Here is a 24,416-nt window from a genome sequence, read left to right as displayed (position 1 = left end):
AACTTTTTTTACATAGTTATAGATAATTACAGTTACACGAACAGACAGGTAAATAGATGGATAGATTAATCTTACAAATCTTTTTACATAGTGATAGATAATTAGAGAGTTACACGACGAACTGACAGATAAATAGATGGATAGATTGATCTTACAACTCTTTTTACATAGTGATAGATAATTAAAGAGTTACACGAACTAACAGTTAAATAAATGGATAGCGTGATCTTACAACTTGCTTTTTTTACATAGTTAATGTGATTAATGTCTGTATGTCAAACTTAAGTACTTGAAGAACTGTCATGGTGATTATATTTCCCATATAGATTATCTTTGTTGTGTTAGACTACATATTTCTATATATGTGATCGTAATAGCCATAAATGTATATAATACTATATAAAAGAGCATGTATATCAGAAACCTAGCTGTGAAGGACAGACAATGTGATTTAGCTCAGCGTCTATTAAGATCAAATTATAGTAAGCCCTTTTTTTTTTAGGAAAGCAGTTATGGGTTAAGCCATTGCACATGTCTTAGCAATGTTCTAGTGAGTGTCTGTGCACAATCTAATGCGTTCTGGCCAATTAATTCAAGGTAATTTTCCTCCCAACAGCAGCAGAAGATTCAGACTGCGAAGTGAACACCACCTTCACCTTGGCTGACCTCCTAGACGTGAACGTCGTGGTCAGGTCAGATGGGGTCCCAACCATCAGGAACTTGGCAGCACAGTCCCCACAGCCTATTGAGGAATACTCCAAGTCCTTGCACGGGATGCTGAAGAAGTCGGCGAGCCAGGGCGACACACAGGTGGCGGAGGAGTCCGAACACAACCAGCTGGAGGAGGTAGTCCTACCGCTACGCGAGGTCCTCCAGCTGGTGGTTCTAGTCGCTTCTGTAGAGGATCAGGTTTCAGCTGAGGGAACCGAGAGCACAGTGTCCCTACAGGACGAAATCCGCCCGCGGGCCGACACATCTTCCTCACTGACATCGTGCACCGACACCCGGGAATCTGTCCCCCTCCTGAGGGACATCTTCGCCGGCAGACAGCCGGCCAACAGACTCTTCATCCCCAGCGCTAGCAACCTGAACCTGCAGCAGAAGGAGCACCTGCTCAACCACGGCGAGGACAAGGAGACGGAGGAGGTGGTGAACGAGCAGTTTGACGAATTCTCCGAGGACGAAGAGGATGAAGAGAGCGACTCAGTGGCTAGTCAGATTGATTTGAGCTGCGTAGACGACTCGAAGTCGAAAGACGTCGAGTCTGGTTGCGCTTACAAGCGATAGAAGAAGAAACAAAGGACTAGAGAAAATTGGAACAGCAAAGCTCGCCGTGATTCCAGTGGTTTGGCATCTACGGGTTGTTAATCATCTTTCCTCTCCTTCTGGTGTCCTTTGAGACTCGAGTTTCTAACTTGTCAATTAGAATCATATTTTTGTATATTGTTACATGGATGGTTTTTTAATTGATAGCGACTCGGCGTTAGCTCTGTGTGAAAACTTCAGCTCTAACTTGAAACATGGTTAGACCTAGTCGATTTTCATACTGAGGTAAATCTTGTCGAGTTTAACCAGAACTTTATTTTTTTTCTTATTTACACTATTATTGGCTCTGAAAATATTCCAAAAACGGTCAAGAAAAGACTATAATTACTAACACGACGAGAATGTCGAAGCCAATTTTGAGCAAATATGTGATATGAGAGTCTTTTCTTCACCGGAAACAGTTTGCGCACGTGCCCCTTTGCGCAAAAAAAAAAAAAAAAAAAAAAAAAAAAGTTACCAACTTTCCGCGAATTGGCCTTTGATTCGTATCACACTTAGTCTTCGTGCTGGAAAAGGAAGACACCGTTAAATTAAGACTCATCACCGTTTTCATTCCGTAGTCACTGATGCTGGGTTCACTGACTACAATTCATACTCGGGAAATGACTTTGGAACGGGTTGAATGTGCTGGTATATCAATTACTCAACTTCATACCTGCGAGGGTATGATGCATTCGATATGAGAAAAAAAACAAAACCAGGACACTACAAAAATTAAGCTAGCCCAGTCCTTTCCAGCATCCTTCTGGAATACTGGAAGAATCCTTGGTAAAATCACTTGATCGTTGAGCAAACATTTTCAACCCCAAATGATTGTTTTCAGAATACTTTCAGATGCAATGTGAAATCCCCTGATGTCAACTTTGCTGCTTTAAGAGATTTGTGGACCACATTCATCGCTAAAAGTCACAATCACCTTTGCATATTGGTTATTACTTTATACAGGTCCTGTGCGTGAAACACATATAAACCTCTTTTCATCGAGAAACAAGTCTAGACTCACAGTCAGGCCTCTTAGACACATTATGACAGTGAAACTGTTTGTTGTTCTAGAAGTGAATTTACTGAAGGATAGATATAATTCTTCGACAAGAAAACTGGTGCTAAAATCACGTTCCCTCGACACCTTTGTTCCTGTAAGAATTCATTTTCATCCAAATCTCACACCTTCTTCAGCTTCCATCGCACACAAAGAACCTCAAATACTAACTTTTCCAGCGCAACGATTGAATCGCAAACATTGTAGGCTAATACTTCCAGTTCTAAGAACGATATTTATATATAAGATTTCTCTCAGAAATTCTCTATTTAACTCAAAGATATACTATTCGATGTTGTGAACCAGAGTTTCTCTTCAGAACTCTCTAACAAACGCTCCAGATACAAAAATTCTGGTCACAGGACAGTAATACTGTCCATGCCTTATATTCCTTGTTAGGTACTGAGAGTGCTAGTTTCATCTAGCAATGCTAATATTAATTGATGGGTATTGAGAGTGCTAGATGAAACGAGAGTAGCACTAGTTTCATCTAGCAAGGCTAGTGTCCCTTGACAGGTATTGAGAGTGCTAGTTTAGTCTGTGCTAGGTTAGTAGTGCATAGCAAATGTAGGAGAGCTTTAATAGACATAACATTTCATATATCTCTGTACAACCAAGCTAGAAGTCTATTTTAGATGGTCATAACTTGCCTAGTACTATGGAATTAACACTTCTGGGCGGTTGTACGTGTATTGTTTAGAAGTCAAATAGTACCAGACGGGTCTGTACTGCCTATCATACGTATCTTATAGAGGGAGTGGCATGGGGGACATTCTCGCCTTTGGCTTGGCATTAACATACTTTAAAAAGCTTACTCAGATCATTCATATAGTTTCAACAGAGATCAAATCTTTTCTCTCGAGAGATAAGTACTACTTAAACAATTATTAGAAGCTTTATGGAAACAGTTTCCCCGCTACACAATTCCTTTAGAATTTAATCTCTACGCTTCGTCTAAGTTCTAATATTTCGAAGGGAACTTGTTCGTCATTAGTCGCAAGGCCTTACGTAAACTCTATCGATATTCTCCTTAAACCTTTACTCTTTCATTTCATGTTCCCTGTTAACTTATCCTTCTTTAACGTCAATATGACTTCATCTGCATAAACTAATGGTTCCTCTTTCTTCTGTTCAAAATCTACAGCATCAAACTTATCAACTCTTTCCTACCTGTGGTGTGATTCTGTTAAGTGATTTCTACTGTATCTTTTCTATAAAATTCTTCATCAGCTCAGTATCTATAGCTCCTAAACCACTAAAACCTTTGAAATGACTGTTCTCGTCAATTCAGCAATCACCTGCTAATTCTATTCCCCGCAACATTTAGGCTGTGATTATGCTGCTTAGGAGCAATTAGTACGATAAGGGCATTCTGATATTCGTTAGGCCTAAGCTCGTATACAGGTTTACTCCCTGGTACTACAACGAAAATGACAATCCGAGCAGCAATAATTACAGGTGAAGTATTTTTTTTCGCTAGTGCTAAAGCAATCAACCGGCAATAGTATTATATAATGATAAATATATAATCTTAGTCCAGATAAAACTGTAAGACTGTGGAGCAGTTTTCCAAGCAGTGTTGGCGCTATTTTTTTTAGCGCACTATCCCTCTACCATAACTATTTTCCTTCTTTCTCAACTGTCTCGTTCTTATCTATTTATTTGTTGTTTTTGTTTTTCAAGTTTAATCGTTATTTGTATCTGTCTGTTTGTCTGTCTGCTTAGCAACTTGGGGGTCATTTTGGCTTGTGAATGAGTGAAAATGATTATTTATCATTTCTGCAGCTACTGTAAATGTCAATCTGACCTTGTCATTACAGTGAAAACTTTTGCAGTAATGAATGCAGGCCTTGTTATGCAATACGAAGCTTTACGTTGTCAGTGAAAGCCAAAATGTAGGGGAATAAATACTGCCACTATTTACCAAAGTGCTTAAATAAAAGTAAAAAAAAAAAAAAAAATGATCGGCCTAGAGATGACAGTTACAAACCGTGTCCCACCGCGGCGCCCCCACCACCATCCACCCTCATCTATCGTAGTACGTGAAGTGAACTATCGGTCTTTACATCAGTATTACTCTGTGATCTTCGTCCCTTAATAGCTTAGAGAGGCAAGAATGCGACATGATTGACGACGACGACATTCCTTATAAAGTCCTTTCCTGTACACGGAAGGAACTGTGGTAGCTCTTGAGAATCCAAATAAGTATGGAAATACTGACGTAGGTCTATGTTTCTTGTTCGTTGATTTTTCTGTATATTTTTGTTCCTGTTATCAGTCTTCCATTAGTTTTCAACATACGTAAGTGTATAATGTATAACTATGTTTTTCATTGTATCTACAATAGCTGTGAATCCACTTGTAGTGTGAATAAATGTAACTTTTAAAGGAAGTAAGTGTAGCAGAAACTGGTGTGACTGAAGACAGCGCTTGGGGAGAACATCAGTTGTGTTCTATTCTCAAAACAGTCGATAAACCAGTATTAACAGAAGAAACCGTTTGTGTTCTATTGCCATAACTGTTGTTCACAGTTACGGCAAGAAGAGATCGTCCTATAAATGAAATAATACGAGATATATGACTAAGGAGTTTCTGCTGCAGCTTGTCGTAAAACAAACCAATATTTACACTCGTGGTGACATATCCCACCATTAAAGATGCTAGATGATCATATTCAATATATTTCTTTCAGATTATGTAATCGCTGTATAATTTTTCACGTGTCAAGACAAATATATGTTTTCGTATACGTTACAGATACCAAGAATCAACTCATACATGTTATTGTGTTGTATATTGGATGTTTAATGAGTCATAAACATGATACTTTTTTCATGCTGTGTATAATGTTTTAGTTCACCCAGAGTTGCCAGTTACTCTGATTTCCATTGTGATTTTATTTTAAAATGTATCGCAGTATATACATATTCCAGTCAGTGCTGAAAAGGTTTTATTTACATCGCTTTGTAAAACATTCGAAGAGAAATAAAAGTACAAATAAATTTTATGGTGTTTTATTTATCCTTAATACTAGTTTTTACGTACAAAGGAGAGGGTAGAACTAGGTCTAATGTATCGAGACAGAGCTCTAGACCTATAACATTTGCAGATGCAGAAGTTCCCATATAACTTTCAGTATTTGGATATTATTTATGAATTGAATAAATTTTCTCAGCATGCTAAGATGTAATTTACCAAAAACGTTTAACTTTCCTTAAAAAAATCATTAACCAAAGCGTTTTCTTGATTACCATTTTAACTAAACATTTTGCTATTTTTATTTAAGATTTCTCTCAGTCTTGGTATCTGTTAAAAGTCTCCACTATCTCAAGCACATATAAATCAAAGATAAAAGATACACATAAAAAAAATGTTCTTTTCGTTACACTCATGAGAATCGAGCGACTTTATTCAAATTTATATTTACAAAGAAAAATATCTTTTAAACAGTTATTCTTATTTATTTCTTGAGCTGACGTCGTGATATCTGAGATCAGCTATACACCAGCATCTCAAAAGGCACAATGAAATTCAATTCACATGTCACCAAGAACGAAACGTGTATTAGGCCGATGCTTCACGTTTATTTATCTATTTATTTTCTAATTAGTAAAGCACCAGGTCCACCTGGCCCAGTTGGTTGTACCTGGATATTGATACCAGGCTTAAGATACGAGTACCTGCTTCCAGGTATATGTTGAGATCTCGTGAGGCAATGACTAGACACACACACATATATATATATATATATATATATATATATATATATATATATATATATATATATATATATATATATATACATATATATATATATATATTATATATATATATATATATATATATTGGTAATTATGACGTCAACTCGTTAATAAAAGGAGAAATTACAAGTATTTCAAACAAAAACACGAGCATCTCGTAAGCTTAGTGACTTCGGAATCATTTCTAGAAATCACGTTTTAGACGTAAACTTGCTGACGAATTTGAAATCTTCAGAAAGACCTTGGATGTCAAAACGTGTGTTCTGACGCCATCAAAACAAACGTCTACCATGCATGCTAACCTCACGTATTAGCTGATATCGGAGCTATTTGATAAATTACCCAACCCTTATCAAGACTGACCCACTCCCACAAAAAAGTAATGAGAGGAATAATATGTGTTGTCTACGTCTTACGATTTATTGTAGTTATTACCACGCGTCTTTTTTAAGACGAAATATGCAGATATGAAAGTGATAAATGAGTGTGGTTTATGCTTAGTGAATACTGCACATAATTTTCAGTACTTGTGCTTGTTTTTTTGATAATAGATATAAGCTTGCAACATGCTATAGTATCAATAGAGTCAACGGCTTTATGAATATCACGCACGCTTATGATAATCTACGTGTGATTATTACAGATATGTGCTATTGACCGATTGGTAATTCGTTGCGTAAAAATGAAACAAAAGCGTAATACTTCTTATCGATACGTGTAACATTTATCTATTTATCTTAAAGCAATTTCACACCGTTCTGTAATAGACGTAGATTTCGTTACCTTGCGCAAAACTTTGTAAAAAAAAAAAAAAAAAAAAGTTGTTACCATTGTTTAACTGTGTGCAAGGTGCTTCTAGCTGACGACGATACCACTAGGCCTAGTGGTCATTGTCAGTGTAACAGTGAAGCAGTGTCGTACAAAAACCAGTTAACTAGATATAGTGTGAATCTCTTATTGAAAAATTCATTGGCATTGAGTGATAATTGTTCAGAATTGGACGCTTGCTAATATTTATCGGCGAGTATTGAAAATAAGCGTGATTCAGTTACCCCATGAGATATCTCTTACTGGGAGAACCGAGTGGGCAATTGTCTGTGATTCCTTCATGAACACCAGTTTAAAACTTAATTAACCGCTACGAAAAGAAGTTTCCAGCTGTGAAAACACTTCAGAATGAAGGCCTTGAGCAGAACTATCTCAAATTTTTCATTTTTATGATGCTTACATGACTATTTTTCTTACGAAAGATTAGCCATCTCGTCTCTCTTACAACGTAGGCCTACAATTAAGCAGACGTTTATTAAAGGATTTATGAGTAACAATACATACAACATGACAAAGGTAAGGATAATATTTCGATGAAGATAATCTTTAAAAAATTAACCCATAGAAAGTTTCTGGGACAGAGCTTTGCTTTTTGATAGCATTTTGATATGGACGAGAAGGCTTCAGTGGCAGAACATAACAATACTTTCATTCACTTTCATTGTGCAAACTTGAGGTAAGAGATATGCTTTAATCAATTTTCATTGTGCAAAACTAATGAAAGGGTGTAGTACTTTCATCCACTTTCATTGTGCAAAACCATTCTAAGAAATATACTTCCATTCACTTAAATTGCGTAAAACGAATCTAAGAGATGTACTTTCATTCACTTAAATTGCGCAAAACCAATACCTACTTTCATTCACTTTCATTGGACACAACTAATGAAAGCTGTTGCCAAATTTAGCTCATCTTGAGCAGCCGGTAATACAACCAAAACAAAAGTGGTTATCCTTAAAAAAAAAAAAAAAAAAAAAAAAAAAAAAAACACACACACACAATTTCAGTCCAACAAAAACTGTAGTCATTCATTGCATTTATTTCTTTTGTGAACTATCTACTCTTATGTTGTAGGTGTTGTTGTTATCATAGCTATAAAATAATATAAAATTTAAGCCTAAACTATCTTTAGTCTCATAACTGAGATCGACTCAACCCCAAACTATCTTGATTCTTTTGTAATATTTAAACGCTAACGAAAGATTTAAGGACTTTATAAAGCTCTACACTCAAGCAAAATGACGTAAAGTCATCAACCTCTTCAACCCCGACATCATCATCTTTCTCCAACATCATCCCCGCCCCCAACACCACCCTCCAACTCATCCCCACCACAAGCAGTTAATGCTGCGTAAGCCCGGGTCATCATGACCGTAGCCGCCTGACTCTCCAATTCTCTCAGCCGACACAGCAATTTATTTCTTTTCTTCCTTTCCTTCATTTCTCCTTTTAAAGAATTCCGTTGTTACGTACATATACACACACGCGCATGCACACGCTTACACACACAGAGAATCATTATTCGCTATAAAGCTATCTAGAACCAGTGGCTAGTAATAGTACTAGTGGTTAGTACTATAGTACTAGTGGCATCTCCCCCCACCTGACGTATTCTAATGTTAAACTGAGAAATGGTCCTGCTGTGAGAATTTCAGGCGCTAATGCGCAATTGCCCCAGTTTTCTGGTTGTTTGTTTGTATGTGAATGCATATGTGTGTGTGTGAGTTTGTTTGTGTGTACCTACGCTTAAAAATTGAATAGTTTTATTGACTTATAATTATTTACTTGTTCCAATTTTCCTCTTTTATCTGTGCCGTTATTCTTCTCGTGTCTGGACCTTCCGCTCTGTGGGTGATTATTTGAGCAACGATTGTTTATATATATATATATATATATATATATATATATATATATATATATATATATATATGTGTGTGTGTGTGTGTGTGTGTGTGTGTATTATATATATATATATATATATATATATATTATATGTGTGTGTGTGTGTGTGTGTGTGTGTGTGGATATATAGTATATACATATATATATATATATATATAGATATATAAAATATATATATATATATATATATATATATATATATCTATATATAATAATATAGTATATAAACATATGTGTGTGTATAAAGTGGGTCTGTCTATAATTCTGAAAGGTTAAGAAATTGTGCTGCTCTGCTCATAATATGACTGTACGCTGATAACAGAATCGTTTTTCGAAGGAAAGATCTATGATAATTAACTCTTAAGTATCTGTTTACGTCTTCCTGGTCATTTCACTTGAAGTATTTCCACCACCTTTCTGGTTATTTTTTTATAACAAACAGATCGTTTATTAGAAATAGTTTACTACATTCTACTATTGGTAGAAATACCCTACTACAAAATGCTACTCATGGTATAAGTAATGAACGTCAGGCACTCCTAATATATGATAATTTTTTATTTTCCTTTTCAGTTTTCCGACTGCGTCAAGATAGTGGGCTTCCTTTGTGTGAGCCTACTGTTCATGGTGAATGTCTCGTATGTGTCGCTGAATCCTAAATCTACATTTTGGTTTACACCCATCATATCCTTCAGTAAGTTGCTGCTTCTGTTGCTCAGTAATTTGGATTAAATTCTATTTCCCATGGCCCGTAAGAGAATAGGCCTATACCTGTGATAAAACGGTGCGGCATAGGCCTACCTACCTACCTACTCAGCGTAAGGTTTGGTTTCCATATGGAACCATGCATAACCCTCGGGTAAAAGTTCTGTTAAATGTTAATTAGGAAACTAAAGTTTTAAGAATGTTAATTCGGGAAAGAACTTGAAAGAACTACACTTGGATTCTCAAAATATATAAAAGAAAAAATTGATGTGATGATAAGCCTGGACTTGATGCAACATTGAATCATAATTGGTCATTAATCTTTATGCAAACACTTGTGCTTGTTTTGAGTTGATTCTGTATTTTTTCTTCATTGTCACGGCAAACTGTAGTCTCTCTCTCTCTCTCTCTCTCTCTCTCTCTCCTATGCTAAGCAGTTTTCCCCGTTTCCTAAATAAGTATCAACTTTGAACCGACAAACGTTAGTACCAACGTTGGTATACTCAATCCGAATTCGTGTGATTAGATCTTCTATTTTCCTTCTACAGGTTTTATGGTGTTGCTATGTCCCCGAATTTCGCGGGACCCTAGAGACTACGATAGACAGCAACACGAAGAAATAACTCGATACGGAACGATCTCCAAGATCGATCGACCGCCATCATACTCTTCCATCGCCGTCGAAGCTGAGGTCATCGACAAGTTCCCTCATCCGGACGAGAGATCCGGAGAGGTCGTCGTATCAAAGGAGAGAGATCAGGATGTGTCTCAAGATGGGTTGCCAACGTTCGAGGAAGCGATGCTGAGAGAAGTGGTTTGACAACCGATGAATAAATTAAAGGAATAGAGAGTATATATGGTAAAAAAAAAAAAGTCGAGGAAGCCATGTTGAAAGAAATGGCTTGAAAATCGGTAAATAATAGACTGGAATAGAAAGTGTTTACGGTGGAATAAAACTGAAGAGTTATGGTACTATCATGTGACAACTCTACACATCGCGCTTCCACAGACCACGATTCCCACACGTTCGAAAAAGGAAGAAGATTTAAGTAACAAAAATTAATATACATTCAATTACAATACATAGATCTGAATGTATATAATCAATAGCACTAAATGGCACTGATTTCTGGCATCAAATTGGGCCATTTCTCTTATCAATTGTACCTGTCCCATCATCTGCAAGCTAGGCCTATATATCTTTTCTAGATGGATTTGTCGATGTCACCGGCATTTTTTTTATTTACTTTTTCTTATGTTGGGGACCACAGCTGTTCTGAGACCTGCCAATTATTGATGCTTCTGTGACATTTTTTCTTATCCATGCTAAGGTTTTGAAGCAAACGTTGACGCATGCTAAAATCAATTGAAACAGTTACATAAAAGGTGAAAAATTTAGTAGGAAACTTTTCTGAATTGTCAAAAACAGGCGACAGATTTTCTGTTTACATATTGCTGTTAAATGAATGATAACAAAATGTATTTCTGTCACTCCCTCGGACGCACGAGAATTTATGCATGCAACTATTATGAAATAAATAAAGTGTGAGAGTATAAAATAAATCAGATCGAAATATGAAGCATCAAACCAATTGTCCTTTATTGAAAATGGCTCAAAAACTTTGAGATACAATATTTTTTTATTTATCTCAAAGCTGCCATGAAATTGCATTAAATAAAGCATAAAAAGAACATGATAAAAATTTAAAAAAATGTGTTTTCTCGAACATGAAACTTTTATATTGGAAAAACTATATAATAAAGAATTCTGGAAATCTTAGTAATTTATTTGAAAGCTAAACCCCTACCTCCTTTGCACATTTCTTCTCTGCAAAACTTGACCTCGAATGGCTTATTCAGAACAATATGAGCTGTGCCACAGCATTCAGACGTAAGTCTGTGATATATAGAAAATAAGAAAATTACCATATTTTGGAATAAAATCATTTTCATGAGGAAAAACCATCGTTACCACCAAGACAGCAGTCGTTTTAAACTGAGTGACCTGGCATTTAATGAAAGTTGTTGACCCTGAGGGAAAGAATCTTATCTCCCCTTGGGAGTGGGGCGGGGGATATTCCCATTAAGGGATTTACCAAGGGGACCCCTACTAGACAGTCCTCTTTCCTGGTATCATTGAGAGAGAGAGAGAGAGAGAGATAGAGAGAGAGGAGAGAGAGGGAGAGGAAGAAGGAGAGAGAGAGAGAGTGTGTTTGCACAACTAGGTTAGCATATACGTATTACATGCATTGTCTTTATACGTAATGCAACATGGTAACAACGAACAAACGCCAGCTAAAATGTACAAAAGTAAACTGCGCACAGCCAATATACTTACATTCAACAAACGGAAGAATCGACTCTAGCCTACAAACAAATAATTATGAAATCAAAATTGACATGTTAAAATATTCCAGTTTGGATAAGAATCGTCCCTTTGTTTATAAAATCGTCTCTCTAAAGTACACAAAGCTGAAATGCACTCAATCACACGAACGCATTTTACAAACGATGAATTTACTCTCGTATAAAAGCGAAAAGCAATCTATAAAATCAATATTAGCATGTTAAAATGTTCCGTTTTGAGTAAGAAGCGCCCCCTTTGTCTAAGAAATCGCCTCTTCTAAACTGTGCAAAGCTAAAACACACTTAATCGCAAGGGGAATCAGACAGCGTATTTAACAAACGCAATATCTAATCTACCCCCTGAAAGCGAAATAATGATGATAATATCAACATTAGCACGTTAAAACGTTCCATTTCGAATAAGAATCGTTCCTTTTGTTTACAAAATCGTCCACATCGTCGTTCACTTGACCGGCCGAATGGGGGATTGTGGGTAACGGGATCTCGTCAACTTTGTTTACATTCGGACCGTAACCCAGTTGTGCATCAGGTTCAGCGTGAAATTCGTCCAAAAAACATCATTTTAGATGGTAATGTGCTTTTTATTCGGGAATTTAGGTTATGATATAACGCGGGAATTGTTTTATTGAGTGAAATGAGGTCTGGTCGGCATAAAAAAGGGAGAAAAGACGGGAAATATTGAGTGGTTTTACTTTGTCGCAACTTTCCCATTAGGTAGGCACTAATGCAATACCCGACCGAGGCCAATTCGTACTTTCTATATTTTTTCCCCTACATATTTAGGGTCTTGTAGCCATATTTTTGTAGAGTTTCTTGTGTATAATTCTCTAGGTTCATTATATATACATTGAAACATCTGAAGGTCACTTTTTTTAGGTTAGGCACCTCTAGCTTAACTTAGGCTACCCAATATCAAGGCCTAATACCTAGAACCTACCCCAGGCTGACTTTCTTTGCTTGAATAGCCAGGCTAGTCTGAGTTAATTCAGGCTAGACGTGGCGTTTGTAACATTATTAGGGTAAAAAGCAACATGGTACTGGGGTGGACCATGTACGAGCAATGTGTACAACCCCCAAAAAAGTACATTACAATGCGTCCTGACATTGGAGATGGACATCAGACGCGACTTGTTGTTGGTGAGAAACGGAGCTAAAGACCTCTACTCCGGTGTCAGGATGCATTATAATGTACTTTTCTTGGGGTTGTACACAGTGATCGTACATGGTCCACCCCTGTACCATGCGGTTTTTTACCCTAGATGATTTGAGAACAATAATCGTAAACTAGGGGGAAACACCGCAGTGGATCCATCGTCATCGCGTAGCTCACCCTTATTCACTCGATATTTGATTGGTGAAACAAGAATACAATCACATCTTTAAGCATACCATTCAATGGATTGAAGTTTCCTCAACATAATGTGGTATATGAAAGCACCATACGAATTAAGATAAGCATGTGAGGTCTTCGTAAAATAAGTTTTCAAGGCAGTTTTGAAAACCAATGTGGTGGCAACCACCTGAGGTGCCGTTTGTATGCGCAGCAGATCCAACATATTTCCCAGCCTTCCCAGCACTCATTTGAACAATGTTAGCGTATATAGGGTAAACAACTGAGTGGACTGGCCAACTCACCGACTAAAGTGGTTTCGGCCACCCTCCGAAAAAGTACTTTAACACGTCCTGACACCGTAGATGGTCATTATTTATGAGTTGTTGGTGGTGATAGCAGGAGCTCATGACCTCTACTCTCCTTTTTAAGTAAGTATTTTCTCCAAAGTTAGAAATTTAGGCCATATTTTAAGATTTAAACAGAGGTTAATGAAAAGTGTGGCCAACGCAGTGCACACTACCCCAAAACGCTTTGAAATTTTTACTTACGAATCAAAAAGTTTAGAAGATTGACGCCAACTTGATGTTTGCGGAAGATTGATGCCAACTTGATCTTTGCGGAGTCACTTTAGTCAACAAACTTCCCATTTACTGTGCTAAATCCGCACACCACTTGTACCCATAGACGCTGGGGCACTTTCATCACAACAATTGTAAACCTGACCTGTAACCAGCACTTATCTAAGAGGACTACGGCATTCTTTGTGACGGTTTGTGGCATTTTGCGCTCTTCAATTGTTTATCAGTGTTGCCAATTGGTATGTGTTTACCCTCCAAACTGGGTATAGGGTAGAATATCATGACAGGCCAACCCTCATCACGGTGGACGGGTCTTATTCACTCGATATTTAATTGGTGAAACATGAATACAATTGCAACTCTAAGCATACCATTTAAAAGACTGAAGTTTCGTCAACATATTGTGATATATGAAAGCCCCATACGAACTAAAATAAGCATGTGAGCTCTTCGTAAAATATGTTTTCAAGGCAGTTTTGAAATCCAATATGGCGGCTACGTTTTGCATGGACGGTTCTCATCAGTGACGGCCACCATCTCCCCAGCTTCCCAGCACTCATTTGAACAATGTTAGCGTATGTATGTAACGTTTATTGATCTTACTCAAGATTGCAGTTGTAATCAGCACAATAAAACAACATTTTGTTGCCTATATTAGTGAAAGTATGAAACTTGTTATTCCCGGGGTTATGGTTTGAACTGAATTCATTCTTACCTTGTAATTGGCAGTTTTTATCCTTACTGCCATCACAACTGAAACTCCACAGTGCTTATTTGATTGTTATTATACACATTTTGGTCTCAGTTCACTCCACATTGCACTTTAAACCCGTTGCTGTTCCTGGTTTCTAAGCGCGCGCGCCATACAATTACGAACAGCAGACGACGACAGCACGACGAAACTGCAAAGTTTTATTCCCTAAATTGTTTCTTTTAATTTACCCCTCGTTATTTAGTTTAAATTTACTTTGTTATTTAAAAATTTTGATTTAATTCATGTATATTATCCCTTTTTTGCAACCAAATTACCCCGAAAAATTACAGATATTTCTAAAGTAGATAAAATCAAATGTTTCTAACGTTTTCGTACATCTGGCTGCCGAAAACCATAGAGGAACGAATACGGAAAAGTGCAGAGGAACGACTACGTTTTTTTTTTTTTTTTGTTTTTGCTAGCACTTTTCATTGATTTCAGTCTTTATTAGTTATTTTGAATTTCTTTAATAATCGTATGGCAGAAATAAATGTAACCTTTAACTGTTTGCAATGCTAAGAATGGCAAAATCATCGTTGCCACATTAGTGGAGGCTTCACACATACGCCCGTTCCATTATTATAAACTGTTTCCATGAATTCTAGTTGTCATAGTAATGCAATAATGATAAAATTGCTTTAATATTTATGTATATATACTTCCAATACATAGCCTAATTTCACCAATTTCAACGTTTTGTGTGTAGTCTTATACCCAGTTTGGAGGGTCAACACATACCGAATGGCAACAGAGAGAGAGAGAGAGAGAGAGAGAGAGAGAGAGAGAGGAAGGCGGAGGAACGAAGAAGAAAAGGGATGGCGGTGGAGGGGGGTGGGGGGTGGGGATGAGGGTAGGTGGAGCTTTATACACGTGTTCGTATCCCATTCTGCATAATGGAGTTTTTGTCTCTTGGTACAAGGACAAAGTGTCGTTATTCTTTACGATTAGTGATTCACGATACCCTTATAAATTACGGCACTGGGTGTAATGCACTATAGCAAAATCTCGTTCTGTTACGAGTGTTCGTTACAGAAATAGGTATTGCCCAAAAACGTGCTTGCACTGTCTCTGAAACCCATAGTAGACATGCTGCTTAGTTGTCAATCAAGTTTTTATAACCAAGTATTTTTTACAAGCTAGCTATTGAATAAATTTGTATTTGTTCCGACACGGCATACAAACCGGTTCGGTCCTTTTACAAAAAAAAAAAAAAAAAATAGGAAGGTACTAGCGGCAGCTGGATAGGTCTGTAAGCTTTCGAACAAGGGGTTCGGTAGTTAACTGCTTGTCCGACAGGCGCGCGCGCGCGACTGGGAGGTAAACAAATCACTTTTGCTTTCGGCCTCACAGTGGATGGACGTGTGTGTTCTTCTCTCTGCCCGCTGCTCGTCGTTTGCTTTCTAAGTTTGTTTGTAATTGTGTATGAAAGAGCTTGTAAGTACAATTATTCTCTCTTTTCATATTAATTACGGCTTCAAGTAAATAATGATGGAATCTCCTCGCCTCGCTACACCCCAAGGAGACTTTGCCCGGGTTATCGAGGGCGCAAGTGCGGGAAGTTTAGATCATTCCGGAGATTGACCCTCATGTTTTGTGTGTGCTCCGGTGTCGTTGGGGGCGCGAATGCACCCGGGCCGAGCCCTGTGATGCTGTGTAATGACTGGTCGGAGGCGCAGTGGACATTGTATGAGGGCAGGAAGAAGCGAAGGCCTGCAAAGGAGTCGTCGGAAAGCTCTCCCGCGACTCCTTTGGTGACGGACACTTCGTCTTCTTTCCTGCCGCCCGCTCAACTTCCACGTCTCGCGCCTTCCCCTTCGGGGGGGGGGGGGTGTCTAGGTCCTTCTCCTCTCCCGACTTGTCGAGTGTGGAGGAGGGCGCTAGATACCCTGACGTAGAGTTGTATTCTGGGTCCTCTATCCGCTCGTCTTCGCGCGAGCGGGTAGAGGATCCCTTCTAATCACCCGACTTTTGCCTCCTCAGGTGCGGTTGCCGTGAAGGATGACCTCGGACAGGTGTGGGCATCGGTGTGGGGCATGCAGGGCGTGCCGAGTGTCCAGGGGCTGCTCTCATCATCTCGCTGGCTCCGTGGCGTTACTCATGCAACGGTCACAACCACCACCACGACCCTGACAACACCCGGCTACGCGTCACCTCCTCACCTGGTGTACACCCAGCACGCGGTCTCTGTAACACCCACAACATCGGTGCAGGGGCCAGTCGCCGTAACTCGGGGGAGTGTGATGCCGCCACCTGGGGTTTGCCGTGCTGCCGCGACCCGGACTCATGTGCCCGAAGAGCTCGCCCCTGGACCTCCCACCGGTACGATGACGTCTGTGCCGCTGGTTTCGACCATCTGTACCGCCCACACAGTCTGCCGTACCTGCCGTGACCACCGCTGCTGTTCCTGTTCCTGCTCCTGCCGTCTCGACTGCCGTTCCTGTGATGCTCGCACCTGCTGATGTTTGTTCCTGTTCCTGGCGCCGCTGCACCCGATGCTGGTCTGTTCGGACAGGTACGTCCGGGCCCTGTTGCTTCGGCAACAGCAGCCCCGGCTCCGTCCTGGATGACAGATCTGACGTCGTCCTGAGGAGGTTGACGAAGAGAAGAAGAAGAGGAGGAAGGTGTCGTCGTCGTCTTCATCGTCTCTTCGTCGTCGTCGTCTGCCGCCAACTCTTCCCCTTCTTCTTCTAAGGCTCCCCCGCCTAATAAGAAGGTCGCCTCCCCCCCCCCTAAGAAGTCTCCTTCGGGGCTTCTAAGGGCCCGGTCTCGCCTCTGTGAGACGGGGGGTTCTTCCGCTGGTCGCCCTGCTCCTTCGGGAGCAGGACCCGTCTCTTCTCCCGCGCGGAAGAAGACTACGGGGACCAGAGGGGTGCCGGCTAACACCGGCACTTCCTCACCTGCTGTCAGTGGTTCGGCCACAGCAGCAGGATCCGGCTCGGCCGCTCGTTCGCGAGAGGTACCGAGTGTACGGTCGCCTACCAGCGACCGTGGCAGGCCAGGAACCAGACCTCTGAGTCCGCTCAGCGTCGAGGTTCACGGTCACGGAGCGGAAGACTGTGGTGACAGCCAGCTCAACGCGACCTCTCAACCAGAACCGAGCTCTCGCTCTCGCGGCGAGCAGCTGGCTACCCTGGCGGACGTGACGGTCCATGACCGGCCACGGGCTGAGGCTGGGAAGAGGTCCCCCCGTTCGCCGCACCAGCCACGGCTGGTACCAGCGAACTGACGCACCGTGAGGATACGCCACCGTCCTCACCGTGACAGTGGAGCTCGCCGGTCGCCTGACCGTCGCTCTCACAGAGAGCGATCGCGGGTACGGCGACCAGCACCCAGCTCCTCTGACACACGAGACCGGGGCAGCTGTTTCTCGGTCCAGCCGTTCTCCACAGCGAGACGGCTCGACTAGGTCTGCAGCTCGATCGCCACCGCGGGTTGGCGATCGCCTGCAGTCCTCCAAGCCCGCTGGTTCTGCCAGTGAGCGAGGAGAGAGCGTCAGGTCTGCCTCTCCCATACCTTCAACCTCCTCGGGTTACACCGGGAGGGGCGAGGTATTGAGGAGTGATCGTGAGGGGTGGCGCCCTCAGGATCCCGCCAACGTCGTCGTACGTACCAGGCTCGGTTCTCGGACCAGCCAGGTCGTACGCACAGGTGGTTGGAGGAGACCGAGAGGGGGCTGTCGCTGCTCCTCTCCTTGAGGGAGGAGGGTCTCGGGAGGTGCTCCTTTTGTTTGAGGGGACTGGACGGTCCGACTCCACAGGATGCAGTCACTCCAGAGATCCAGAGGAACTTTGCCGAGGTTATTGCGCTGATTCGTCAGCACAACGACCTCGGGGAAGGATCGCCGCTCCCACCATCCGAGCCCACGTCCCGGCTCGAGTCGTTCTGGGGCCCGAAGAGGGAACCCAGACCGACGGTGGGTTTGCCGCGATCAGAGCTGGCTGACTCAGTGCTGGACCAGGTTGAATCGCTTGTCTCCGGACAAGACGGTTCGCTTAAGTCTGGCAGGTCTAGCAAGCTACTTCACCCCCTGCTACGACAGCGGCGGTTTTACTGCCATCTGAAGACCCGATGCCGCCCAAACAGGTGAACCCGGAGTTTAGCTAGGCTGACTCCGGGTGTGTCTCTGCAACAGCTCCTGTCCGAGAACCTGTGGTTCTCGCAGCAAGAGGCACTAGGCCTGGAATCTAACCGCTATGGGCAGCTTTCCAGCCGTCTCCTGGCTAGAATCTGTGGTCCCTCACATATCTAAGGTCGCAGCCAACTCTGGGGGAATTTCTCCCACCCAAGATGACCTCTGCCTTCAGGAGGGACCTTTGCCAGTCTGGGGGAAGAGCCATCTCCTTCCTTGCCCACCAGACGGTAACCTGTGGGCCAACCTGGTTCTCCGACGAAGGACGCTGTCCTTACTCGGGTTTCCAGGGCGGCCGTGGCGTGAGCGGCATTGGACTTCGAAACGGACCTTTACGGAGTTCCACGTCTCTCTTCCCAGGAGAGATGGTGGACGCTGCGGTGGACAGACTCGCATGATACAGTGACCGTTCTGGTTTCACCAGTGCAGTTCTCGAATGCTTCTGGCAGCCTCGGACTGCGGCCAAGTCTAAGAGCTCGGCTAGCGCTTCCTCGGCTGCTAAGACGGTTGCTGCGTCGAAGCCCCGAGGAATGACTCTGTCTTCTTCGACTTCTAGCAAGGGGGGCCGTAACCAGCCCTCCTCCCAGCCCTCCTCATCCCGTGGAGGCTCTGGGAAGAAGTCGAAGAAAGGGGGGAAACGCTAGGGACGGCGTTCCCCCTCACCTGCTGCCGGAAGTGGGGGGGTTCCTGGCCAGCCATTGGGCAACTTGGCAGCGCTACGGCGCCGAGACCTGGATTGTAGATGTCCTTCGGGAGGGATATCTATTACCCTTCGAATCTCTGGCCACCCCTCACCTCCAACCCGGTCCAACAGCAGTCGTACGTCCCTGGGTCACCGAAGACGTAGCACTCAAGCAGGAGATCCAAGACCATGCTGAGCAAGAGAGCTGTAGAGATCGTCACGGATCAGATCACCGGGCTTTTACAGTCGACTCTCTTCCTGGTGGAAAGTCTACGGGAGGCTGGCGCCCGGTGATAGATCTCTCTCCCCTGAACCGTTTTGTTCGCCAGACCCGGTTCACGATGGAGACGGCACGCTCAGTGCTCGACTCCATCAGGGAGAACGATTTCATGCTTTCAGTGGACTTGAGGATGCGTATTTCCAAATACCCATTCATCAGTCCTCCAGAAAGTACCTCCGCTTCATCCTCGACGGGACGGTGTACCAGTTCAGGGCACTGTGCTTCGGTCTCTCAACCGCCCCACAGGTGTTCACGCGAGTGTTCACTCTGGTGTCTGCTTGGGCCCATTCGCACGTGATAACGTCTGATGAGGTAATCTCGACGATTGGTTAGTCCTGGCGAGCTCCCGCTCGCAGTTGCTACAGGACAGGGATCGACTGCTCGAGTTCTGTCGCGATCTGGGGATCGTTGTGAACTTCGAAAAGTCCGATCTCGAGCCCAAGCAGAGGATGAAGTACCTGGTATGCTGATCGACACGGTAGCAGGGCGAGTCTTCCCCGCAGACTCGCGATCATCAGCACGATTCAGGGAGGCAGCCAACCAGTTCCTGTCTCGGCAGGAACAGGTAGCTCAGCGATGGCAAGTCGTGATCGGACACCTGTCGTCACTCGAGAAGTTAGTCCCTCACGGGCGTCTTCACCTGCGGTCTCTTCAGTGGAGACTAAAGGAGAGTTGGTCACAGGCGACGGATCCCCCAAGCTTTCCAGTGTCACTGACACAGGAGGTGAGGCAGGACCTAGCCTGGTGGCTCGACGACAGGAACCTCTTAAAGAGGAGTGCCACTGCGCACCCCTCTCCCCCCCCGGACATGCAGCTGTTCTCAGACGCATCGACCGAGGGATGGGGCGCACACCTGGAGGAGTTGCTGACTTCAGGAGTGTGGGACGAGAACGACAAGCACCTTCACATCAATGTTCTGGAACTCAAGGCAGCGTTCCTCGCTCTCCAAGAGTTTCAGGACCGCTTGATGGGACAACTCAGTGGTGTTGATGTGCGACAACACCACGGTGGTGGCTTACGTCAACAAACAGGGGGCCTAGTGTCTCTCCCGTTGTACCAGTTGACTCGGCAGGTGCACGAGTGGGCTCAGGCACACTCAATAGAGCTGTCGGCACGCTACATTCCAGGGAAGAGGAATGTATAGCAGACACGCTCAGGCCGTCGGGATCAGGTGATAGGGACCGAATGGTCTCTACACCAGGACGTGGCGGAAAGGCTCTTCGACCTGTGGGGGCGACCAGTCGTGGTATCCTGTTCGCCACCCGGCACAACAGGAAGCTCCAGGTGTTCTTCTCGGCCGTGCCGGACCCATGGGCAGCTGCAGAGACGCTCTTCAACACCCGTGGGACAACCTCTTCGCCTATGCCTTTCCCCCGTTCAGCCTGATTCGCAAGGTGATCAGTCGAGCGCGTGGTCACCCGAATCTCAGGATGATCCTGGTGGCTCCCAAATGGCCACAGGCCATTTGGTATCCGGACCTGCTGGCTCTTCTCAGCAGGAGAACCGAGAGAGATTCCCCCCTGGCACAACCTTCTCGCCCAGCCACACGTCGAGCGGTCACCACCGAGCAGTCCAGGTCCCTACGTCTTCACGGCTGGCTGTTATCCACCATCTCTTGCGAACGAGAGGCTTTTCTCGTAGCGCAGCAACAGAGATGGGCTGGAAACGTCCGTCAGTCCCTTGCAGCTGTTGTACCAGTGGGGAAGTGGGCCGTCTTCTGTGGTTGGTGTCGTAGACGGGGTCTATCTCCTCTCAGAGCCACTCTTCAGCAGGTAGCGGATTTCCTCTGTTTTTCTTCGCCGAGAGAAGCTCCTCTCAGTCCCCACAGTTAAAGGATACAGAGCCCCCGCCTTGGCGCTCGTTCTCCTGAAACTGAGGGGGTTGGACATCTCGAACTCGTTCGAGATCTCCTTGCTTAATGAGGAGCTTCGAAAGGTCTTGCCCACCCAGGGAACTCAGGCCCCCTGCGTGGGACGTGACTCTCGTCCTTAAGGAGTCTGACTCGAAACACCGTTCGCCAGCCACTCCTAGATCGTCAGACAGGGATCTGACCCTCAAGACCCTCTTCTTGCTGGCCCTGGCATCGGCGAAGAGAGTAGGGGAACTTCATGGGTCTTTCCTATGATGTACGACACTCCAGGGGATGGGGATCCGTGACGCTCGATTTCGTCCCGAACTTCGTTGCGAAGACTCAGAAACCGTCAGTCCCTGATGACAGGTTCGAGTCATTCACGATTCCCTCCCTATTAGGTGGACTTCACCGATAATGATGGCGGATGAGATGCTGCTTTGTCCTGTGAGGGCGCTACGGCGCTATCTGAAGAGAACTCGACACCCCTCAGGCCTGAGTGTCGACGCCTCTTCGTTAGCACCGGGGGTCACCAAGAAGAAGTATCCAAGAAAACACTCTTTCATTCTGGCTGCGTGAGGTCATCAGGAGGGCGTATGAGGCTGATGGTAGTGACGACATCCGTTACGTCCCGTCCGAGAGCTCACGAAGTCAGAAGTATTGGCCCCTCGTTGGCGTTTCGCAAGAACTTCTCCGTGGCGCAGGTCCTGAAGGCAGGTGTCTGGTCTAACCAGACTACCTTTACGTCCTTCTACCTTCGGGATATTGCCCACAGGTCCTTGGATACCTTTTCCTTGGGACCCGTGGTGGCTGCTCAACAAGTTGTGTAGCTAACCCGCCAGACCCTCGCAGGCTGAACAGCATCGAGTCCTGGTGTGACTGTGTGGATGGATGTGTGAGTGAGTGAGTGACTGGCTCTCTCTTCCCATCTTTTCCTTCCCCTCTACCTGTGGGCAGAGGGCCATGGTCGTCACTACGCTGGATGAGGACGAGATGCAGGTGAGCTATATGACAGAGCCCCATCCTATCCCTTTCACTAGGGATAGGAGCAGAATATCCACCACTTCCCTTCTACAAGGGGGGAAGTGGATGCCTACAAGAGTCAAACCCATGACTTTATATTTGCTCCTGTACAGAACAAGTTCTTGCATTGCTGGTACGAAGAGATGCGCATGCCCCTCTCTTAGTACTCGGTCCTGAGGTCTGACCATTGATCCTGCGGTGCACACCCCGATCAATCGGACAGAGGCTTGGATCCCTCTCCCTCGCTCTTACGACCAGGGAGGCTTCCAAGGGTTGGGCTACACCAGTCTGTTCACAAAAGACGTCAGATTCCACCCACCAAGAAGTGAGTCTTCCTATTGTAAAAGGACCGAGGTTTGTATGCCGTGTCGGAACAAATGACAATTTGTTCATGAACTTACTTGGCAGATATATATAGAGCTGTATTCTCCGAAGGCCGACAGAATTTCAAAACTCGCGGCACACGCAGTGGGCGGCCAGGTGGTAGTACCCATTCCCTTCCCGGCCGCTGGGAGGCGGATATCAGAACCATTCCCATTTTCTATTCATATTTTTTTTCTGTCGCCGGTCGGTAAACACCTGTTTACAGACCTCCGCCCAGGATTTTTGGATTTAACTCGTTATAAGTATCTGGATTGACTTTTGGTTTTGACTCTGGATTGTTGGATTGGCATACGCGATAGTGGACTGTTTTTGGATTTTGGATTGGCTTTTGTATGAACGTGATGTCGGGATCAAGTTCAGTGAGCTTCAGAGTGTGTGTGAGGAGTGATTGCAAGGTGAGGCTACCGAAATCATCGGTAGACCCCACACAGTATATGGGGTGTAGGGGCATGTTTGTTTTGCTAGTTGATCGTTGCATTGAATGCAAAAGTTTGACTGAGGATGAATGGAAGTGTATGAATCCTATCGGCGTAAGCTTGAACGCGATAGGATCAGGAGGTCTTCCTCTAAAAGCGGTTCTTCGAAAGTAAGGGAAGTAACATTTCGCCTATATTAACAACACCTGTAGAATTTGCTTCACCTAATCCTGTGTTGTTGCCTGAGGGCCCTAGTTCTGTGTCTGGAGAAGGTAATGCCCTTTCTCTGATTCCTAGAGTCATTGCGCACTCTAGAGTCCAAAGTGTTGGCCCTTGAAAACGGCTCGACTAAAGTGTGTGATTGTGCCCCTAGTGTTGTGGAGGGGGCGTCAGAATCGGCCCCATAATGCTCTAGGTCTAGACCTCTGTCGGACTCCCAGACCTCAGGGAGTGGGCATGTCGAAAGCCGCAAGAGGGTTACGGGGCTCCCCACCGATCTGGCTTCCCTTCGGCAGGACCTGTTGCTACTTCCAGGCTGCCAAGGAGCGTGCTCCAGGCTCGCATCCAAAGGACTGTTTTTCGTCCTCCGAGGCGCCCTCCCCGCGCAAGGGGTGGAGCGCTCGGAGTGACTCACGTCCGTTGAAAAGGACTTTTCCTAGGGAGGACGCTTTACGTCCCCCTCCCCTCTCTCCGCTTTCGTTGCGGTCGTCGCCTGCGTTCGTATGACGCGTTTCCTCCTCGAAGAGAGGTAGGACGTCGTCCGAGGACGACGCTGAGAAGCGCTTCTCGCGCGCCTCGGAGAGGCAGGTTGCTGTTCCTGTGAGAAGGAAGGAGGCGTCCCCCCGCCCCTCGTCTTCTCGCAGGCGCAGCCCTTCACCTCCTCTAGGTTCTTCACCTACGAAGAGTATTCTTGCGTCGAAAAAAAAAAAAAAAAAAAATGCAAGACCAATTGTCGTCCTTAATGGCTCGGAAGACTCGCCCAGCAGCAGTCGAGCCTAAGCGAAGGAAGGACGCGAGACTGCCTGTCAAGAGGTCGAGGCAGTCTCCTTCTCTGTCTCCT

At 44.2% G+C, this 24,416-nt stretch overlaps 2 protein-coding genes and 1 long non-coding RNA gene across 3 annotated transcripts in view; all 3 read left to right on the top strand.

Moving 5' to 3' along the window:
* LOC135212471 (uncharacterized) overlaps positions 1-5,368 on the top strand; it is a 253,612-nt gene extending 248,244 nt beyond the window's left edge. Inside the window, 1 exon segment of the mRNA XM_064245925.1 lies at positions 617-5,368. Within this exon segment, the coding sequence (XP_064101995.1) occupies positions 617-1,287 (671 nt within the window). The 3' untranslated portion in view covers positions 1,288-5,368.
* Positions 5,369-6,948: 1,580 nt separating this feature from the next.
* LOC135212470 (uncharacterized) lies at positions 6,949-11,337 on the top strand. Its single transcript, XR_010313910.1, has 3 exons — positions 6,949-7,470; positions 9,430-9,550; positions 10,110-11,337. It is a non-coding gene; the product is annotated as an uncharacterized LOC135212470 (long non-coding RNA).
* A 1,048-nt stretch (positions 11,338-12,385) lies between these two features.
* Positions 12,386-24,416, top strand: part of LOC135212405 (zinc finger CCCH domain-containing protein 18-like) — a gene marked incomplete at its 3' end in the record, with an annotated part of 83,197 nt that continues 71,166 nt past the window's right edge. Inside the window, 1 exon segment of the mRNA XM_064245775.1 lies at positions 12,386-12,497.

The sequence above is a fragment of the Macrobrachium nipponense genome, chromosome 41 (assembly GCF_015104395.2).
Source record: "Macrobrachium nipponense isolate FS-2020 chromosome 41, ASM1510439v2, whole genome shotgun sequence".
Classification (NCBI taxonomy): Eukaryota; Metazoa; Arthropoda; class Malacostraca; order Decapoda; family Palaemonidae; genus Macrobrachium; species Macrobrachium nipponense.
Note: the sequence above shows the minus strand (reverse complement) of the source record. Positions and strands in the feature narration are given on the sequence as shown.